The 7,017-nt window shown below is 54.9% G+C and overlaps 1 protein-coding gene across 1 annotated transcript in view; it reads left to right on the top strand.

Moving 5' to 3' along the window:
- The first annotated feature begins 4 nt into the window (after positions 1-4).
- The window catches only part of KRT7 (keratin 7), a 14,635-nt gene continuing 7,622 nt past the window's right edge, over positions 5-7,017 (top strand). Inside the window, exons 1-5 of the mRNA XM_008566149.1 lie at positions 5-223; positions 1,742-1,953; positions 3,901-3,961; positions 4,691-4,786; positions 6,321-6,485. Coding sequence (XP_008564371.1) covers positions 5-223; positions 1,742-1,953; positions 3,901-3,961; positions 4,691-4,786; positions 6,321-6,485 — 753 coding nt within the window. The remainder of the gene's footprint in view (positions 224-1,741; positions 1,954-3,900; positions 3,962-4,690; positions 4,787-6,320; positions 6,486-7,017) is intronic.

The following is a 7,017-nucleotide window of genomic DNA, read 5'->3' as shown; positions in this document are numbered from 1 at the left end:
TATAATGTATGCTATACGAAGTTATTACGCCCCGCGGCCGCGCGTGGCCGTGCGCTCCGCCTATGCGGGCCCCGTGGGCGCCGGCATCCGCGAGGTCACCGTCAATCAGAGCCTGCTGGCCCCGCTGCGGGTGGACATCGACCCCTCCATCCAGCAGGTGCGCCAGGAGGAGCACGAGCAGATCAAGACCCTCAACAACAAGTTCGCTTCCTTCATCGACAAGGTGAGCGGACTCGATCTCGCCTCCAGCCGCGCTCCAGGCCACACCAGCGCCTTAACTAGCCCTCCCGCACGCAGGCCACCGCGGCAGGACTGGCGCCCCTCCCTCTTTCTGCCACAATTGGGCAACGCTGTCTCGGTGGCCTTCCCGTCCCCCCATTAACCCTGCTGCTGTTCTGTACCCCTCTCTTCCAGCAAGCTGCTCCAAGTCCCCCTCCCTGTCGTCCAGCAATGTGTACCCAGGTTCTGTATGGCTGCCCTGGCTGGCTGTGTCCAGAGTCCGCTGGGGCCCTTGGGCCAGTTTTGTCACCCGAATCAGTCTGGGAGCTCCAGAGGCCAAGGCCAGCAGTTCTCTCTCTGGGCCATTTCTCTGAGAGGGGACTGTGTGGAGTTCAGGGGCGAGGTAGGGGGTGACACGCCCTTCCCAGCTGCAGAGAACCCAGCTCTCCCACATGCTGTAGATGTTGAAGCTTGCTGGAAGCAAAGGGCTGCAAGGCGAGTGAGGCTGACCCCCTCGCTCCCCTCCAGTCTCCCTGTGGTGGTAGGAGGTGAGGTGTAATCTCGGAGGTAGCCCGGGTGAGGGCAGGGAGTGGCAGTGAGGATCCTGGGAAGGGGCCAGTGGGAAGTGTTTTTCCTGGCTGTCTGCTCCTGTCACACAAGGGTCCCTCCCGGAAGGAGCAGGGCAGACTTGACCAGTGGGTCTGGAAAGAGTGGGGGACAAGTGGGTGGGACCCAGGAACTGGGGGATGGTCCTGGCCAGGGCCCCTCCCTTGGGCTTAGACCACGTTTTTCCTCTCCTGCCTTTGTGTACCTCCCTACTTCCCCCGCCCCATGTCTTCCTTTCCTTTACTGTTAGTCCTACACATCCTTCAGGTTCTGCTGAAGCCTCCCCAGGTAGCCCCAGGCCCAGGTTCCCCCCCTTCTGTTGAGCTTCACTTTCTGATTTGTCTGCAGCCCCCAAGTCCTTGTGCTTTGAGTTGCTGCTTTTGAGGAGGCTTCTCTTGCCTCCCACCCCCAGTCAAAGTAGGTGCTCCTTAAGGGCCTTTTTGGGTCCCAGGGCTGGGCATGTAGTAGGTACTCATTTTGCATTGGATTGGTTGTAGTGCCCTGTCCTGAGGCCTTGCTGGAGGAAAGGGGAAGGAGAGAGAGGATAGTGAGGAAGGAAGAGCAGAGGTCCCAGCCTGAAGGGAGGGGCCGGGCTGGTCAGCCCCAGGACCCAGAGACAGGAAGGGGGTAGGTCCTTCTGAGAGGGAGGCAGAGAAGATCACACAATAGGGAGCAAAGGAGGGAGGAGACTCCAAAGCACATTTGTTGAGAGTCAGCCACCGGATTTATCAGTGAACCAGGTAGATCTGCTCCCTGGATCACACTCTGAGACACTCAAGACAGATTTCTAGAGGAGAGGGAAAAGGGCTGGGGCCCAGTCAGGGGAACAACCAGTGGGGACATGAGCTTTGCTGGGTGGCTCGATACCCTCCTCAATCCCGTTGGGCCCCTCATGTTTTCCTCTTGTCCCTTCTAGGTGCGGTTTCTGGAGCAGCAGAACAAGCTGCTGGAGACCAAGTGGTCACTGCTGCAAGAGCAGAAGTCAGCCAAGAGCAGCCGCCTGCCAGGCCTCTTTGAGGTGCAGATTGCTGGCCTGCGGGGGCAGCTCGAGGCACTGCAGGTGGATGGGGGCCGCCTGGAGGCGGAGCTGCAGAGCATGCAGGATATTGTGGAAGACTTCAAGAATAAGTAATACTCCCCTGCGACCTGCGAGGATCCCTCTCCAGGCCAGTGTGCCCCTCATCAGCTGACCCTCTGCTTGTCCCCCTGGTTTAAGGGTCAGGGTGTGCAGCTGCTCAGTACAGTAACTTTCCGAAGGGACAGTCTTTACTAACACATTCCCTGCCTCTTCTCTCCCCTCTTTGTCCCTGGGACTGTTTCCAACTCATTCTGCCTTAGTCCTAGTGAGATAGCTCAGTCCAGCCCTGACCTGCATGGTTCCCTTTGGGTGCCTGACCAGGTCCCTGAGAGGGTAGAGCAGAAGGTGTCCTATTTGGGGGGTGCTTTAGGACTTGTGTACCCTCACTGATATTTTAGAACAACTTCCTTTTGTTCAGGGGAGGAATTAGAGACTAGATAGATTCAGGAACTTGGTCGAGATCATATAGCAGGTCTTTGGGAGAGCTGGGACTTAAATGTTGGGTCTTTGACTCCCAGGAGGGGACATGGAAGGGGAATGATCACCATGAGCAATGGGAGGGGTTGCTGAGGCCGAGGGGGGTGGGGGTGGGTCAGGGCAGGAGCCAGAAAGGAGACTGTGAGGAGGAGACCAGGAGACTGGGGTTTTGAGGACAGGCCTCTGAGATGCTCTTTTCTCATTGACTGGAAAGTACGGCCTGAAGCTTGGGCTGGGCCTCACCCTGGCACACCTGCCCAGTGGGCACTGGGGGCAGCGAGTAAGTGCCATCCTCTGCCTGGGATGGTATGACTAAGCAGTAGCAGGCACCCGGCTCAGACTGGAGCAGGGCACAAAGGCCTCTGTGCAGTGTGCCCCCTCCCACTTCCCTTAGGCAAAAGTCAACAGAATTAATCCCACAGCAGGTGGATCCAGACAGGTGCAGGGTGGGGAGGGCCTGGGGCCACAACCAACCCTTTTTGTTAGGGATTTACACGTGTGTGCGTGCATGTGTGTGCCCCCTTCCTCCCCACATCCTCCCCTCAACCCTGATAAAACCCTTAGGGCACCTTCCTGTGGAGCCAGGCTGAGCTGCAGGCTGGGGCTGAAAGAGGAGCTGGAAGGGGGCACAGGGAGCTCCAGTCTGTGCACCTCTGGGTCTAGCAGCTCAGCGCCAGGGCAGTCTGGGCTCCCAGAGGGCTCAGCCTGTCTGGGCATCCTGCTCCCACCAGAGCTGCCCCAGGCTGCTTTCGCTGCTGCCAGCAGCTCTTGGGCACAGCTGAGCTCTTGTTTCTGACACCGTTTTTTGAGTCCCCAAATAAATACTAGGTTAGGTCAGTGCACTCTCTTTCTCAGTGCCCTGTTTGCTGGTCCTCCTGAGGTCAGGGGCTGGCTCCTTGGGAGGAAGAGGGATGGGTGGGGGGAGCTGTGGGAATGGGATGGGGGCTGGGCCTTACCACTATCCCCTGTCCTGATTCCACAAGGTTTTTTCTGTCAGACCCTTTCTTCATCCCTCAGGGGGGGCATTAGGTGGTGGATAAGGCATGTGCTCAGGAGTCAACTGCCAGGGTTCAAGTTTGGGCTTTGCCACTCAGCAGGCTTAGTGACTTGGGCAGATTATTTGTCTCTCTGTGCCTCTGTTCCCTTCTCTGACAATCCTAGTACCATCGCTATGGGGCTGTAGTGAGGATAAAATGAGTTAGTGCATGGGAAGCACACAGGCGCTATAGAAAGCAGGCCATAGGCATGGCTATTGTTATTTGCTTTCTTTCCTCCAGTGCATGCAGCCTTCGTCCCTTTAATTCACATTTCCTTCTTGCTGCCTCCCCCGCATGCTGAGACTCAAAGCCCTTGGAACAGCCATGTGGAAGTCAGGGAAATTTGGTTTTGTAGCTCTGACACCTGTTTTTTCAGGTGTGTCATTAAGGAGGGGGTGAAGGGGAGGCAGGGCAGATTTCACACCTGTATATGAGGGGATGGAGGCAAAGCTGCACCGACACCACGCCCCTCCTCTATGGCAGGTATGAAGATGAAATTAACCGCCGCACGGCTGCTGAGAATGAGTTTGTGGTACTGAAGAAGGTGAGGGGGGCAGAGGCCGGGGGGGGGCAGGTTGTCTGAAAACACTTGGGACAGGGGACCACAGGGCTCTCTCACCTGAGCAGCCAGTGGGGACCTGTGGCCAAGGTCTGGCCTGGGCTGTACAAGAGGGGAGAACTGGGCTTGGAGAGGGAGATGTCAGGGAGCCAGGCCCTTACAGCACAGCCTGTGTGTGTGTGTGTGTGCGTGCGTGCGCGCGTGCATGTGCGTGTGTGTGTGCGTGTGTGTATGTGCGCGCGTGTGCGTGTGCGTGTGTGTGTCTGGTGAATGACTAGGCTTGTCACTAGGTCTCCAGAGATTGGTGTGCGTGCGCGCGTGTGTGCGTGTGTGTGTGCGTGTGTGTATGTGCGCGCGCGTGCGTGTGCGTGTGTGTGTCTGGTGAATGACTAGGCTTGTCACTAGGTCTCCAGAGATTGGAACTGGTCAAGTGCTAGGTCTGAGGCCTCAGGCTGCTGTGAGCTCCCAGTGCTGAGAAGCCATTCTGGTCCTGGGGATGCGTGGAGATGATGCTCACCACACAGCCTGGAGGCCAGCGGAGGAAGCTTCTTTGTGCTCATGTCAGCCTGGAGAAACTGTGTTTCTTTCTAGGGCAGTAATGTTTGGCCCTATGGGTTGGATAGGACTGGCTTGTCCCATCCCTTCTAAATGTTCCCTGTACTGAGGACATGGTGTCCCTCTGCCCTGTTTCGTGACCTGCCCTCCCCGGCCCAGGATGTGGATGCTGCCTTCATGAACAAGGTGGAGTTGGAGGCCAAGGTGGATGCCCTGAATGATGAGATCAACTTCCTCAAGACCCTCAATGAGACGGTGAGGACCTCAGGGGTGGGTGACATGTCTCATGTGTCCTAACCAGGGAGCCATCTGGTACAGCCCCCAGCCTCTGGATGTATCTTGGGAAATGGGTGCATTTATCCTGCTCTTTATCCTTTCTGGACTCAGGAATCCATGATGGACTAGGGGTTTGGGAGAAGCTGGGGGTAGCAGAGCAGGTGGGATCTATCAGGACTGGCTTTGGAGACACATGGGATGATCGCATTTGTCAGGAAGGGGAATTGGGTGGGGCTGAAAGGAACTGGGAGAAGGTCAGGGATCCCAGGCTATGGCAGAGTTCAAAGGTGGGCTGGGTGGGGCGGGCAGGGGAGCCTGAGTCAGGAGAGACTGGAGTGCTGAGAGTCAATACCCAGAGGGACTGAATGGGTGGCCGCCCACCACCTGGCCACTGTGTCCAACCTTCTCATCTCATTCTTTCCCTCTCCCCTTGCCCTGCTGGGCTTCAGTTCTTTTCCCTCATGGGGATTTAAGAACTTCTTCACTCTCATCAGTGTAAGTCTCTGGCCTTAGGCAGAAGATAGGGTGGCCAGTCATCTGGCAGAGGCTGGACTGGGGTGTAATTAGCACTCGGGGCTAATTACAGACCACTTCTCAGATCTCTTCAGTCTGGTCTTTGCCTGAACATCCAGCCTTCATTAGCCCCTCAAGGCAACTTCCTCATGTGCAGTCATTTCAGGGGCTGGGGCCTAGAGGCTCACTTTGGGCCCTTGTAATCTCAGTTCAGGTCTTCCTATGTCTAGCACACATTTTATGTGTGTATGTTATTACATATATGCACACACATATATACATTTATATATAACATACATATATAAAATTGTTTTCTCATTGTGAGAGTAATAAATACTCATTGCAAAAAATTTAAAAAATTAAGTATATCATAAAATTGAAAAGAGATCACTTTTACCAACTGTTACTATCTTCATATCTATATTTCCAGACTTTTCTGTGCATATATACACACAGAAATATAGAAATATCTGGGGTTTCTTTTGGTGGCTGGCTGGTACAGGGCTCCAAACCTTGGTGCTATAACACAGCTCTCTAACCAACTGAGCTAACTGGCCAGCCCAAAATATCTATTTGTAATAAAAATACAATTATACCTTCTTTCATGCAACGAATACCACGGACGTACGTCTCTGTCAGCAAACACAGCCGTATCACCAGTTTACAGGCTGCAGAGTATTCCATTACAGGGTGGAATATGGTTTATTTCATCCATCCCCCGTTAGCCCCATTCACAACAGAGCTCATGCCGCAAGGGCACCTCCATTACTGCTCACAACATGTCACTTTCTTTAACTCCTTTAATGGGCTCTTTGGGAGCCAAGGGTGGGCAGAAAGAACTGTTTGCTGTGTGCTGGGTCTGTGCCCCTCACTGCCTGGTGACCCAGCCCACCCCAGCCTTTCTTTTCTTTTCTGTTTCCCTGTGTGTGGAATCCCAGGGTGGTCATGAGCACAGTGATGGGTCATGCCCCAAGCCCCGACCTTTGGTCTGTCCCTATAGGAGTTGACGGAGCTGCAGTCCCAGATCTCGGACACGTCTGTGGTGCTGTCCATGGACAACAGTCGCTCCCTGGACCTGGATGGCATTATTGCTGACGTCAAGGCCCAGTATGAGGAGATGGCCAACCGCAGCCGGGCCGAGGCCGAGAGCTGGTACCAGACCAAGGTGTGTGGCCATAGAGGGCACATTTCCTCCTCCTGCCAGGGTCCCTCTTACTCCTCAACTTATCTTGAGCCTTTAGGGCCTGGGGTCCCACTGTCTGGCAGGCGTTTTAGAGGCTAAATCTGTGTGCTCTCCTGTGTGCCTGGATGTAAAGGCCAGGTCCCCTGGGGAGATTCTGGCCTGATGAGAGGACAGGGCAGGGGAAATGGACATGGATTAACAATTATAGTAGCTAAAATTTGGCAAATACGTAGTACTAGGGGATGTTTCAGATGTTTTACCTGTATTGATTCACGTAATCCATGGAATAGCCCTATTAGGTAGACATCATTATTATCCCCATTTTTTTTTTTTTTTGTCTTTTTGTCTTTTTCCATGTCCGGCAACAGATCGCAACCCTCAGTGTTGCCCCCATACCGGACTGGGGACCGGCAACGGGATTGCAACCCTCGGTGTTGCTCCCGCGCCTCGCTCAGCCAGTGAGCAGGAACCGGTCTGTATGTGGGATCCGAACCCTCGGGCGGGAGTGCCGCCG

The sequence above is a fragment of the Galeopterus variegatus genome, unplaced genomic scaffold (assembly GCF_000696425.1).
Source record: "Galeopterus variegatus unplaced genomic scaffold, G_variegatus-3.0.2 Scaffold224, whole genome shotgun sequence".
Lineage (NCBI taxonomy): Eukaryota > Metazoa > Chordata > Mammalia > Dermoptera > Cynocephalidae > Galeopterus > Galeopterus variegatus.
The sequence above is the reverse complement of the archived record's forward strand: the minus strand, read 5'-3'. Positions and strand labels throughout refer to the sequence as shown.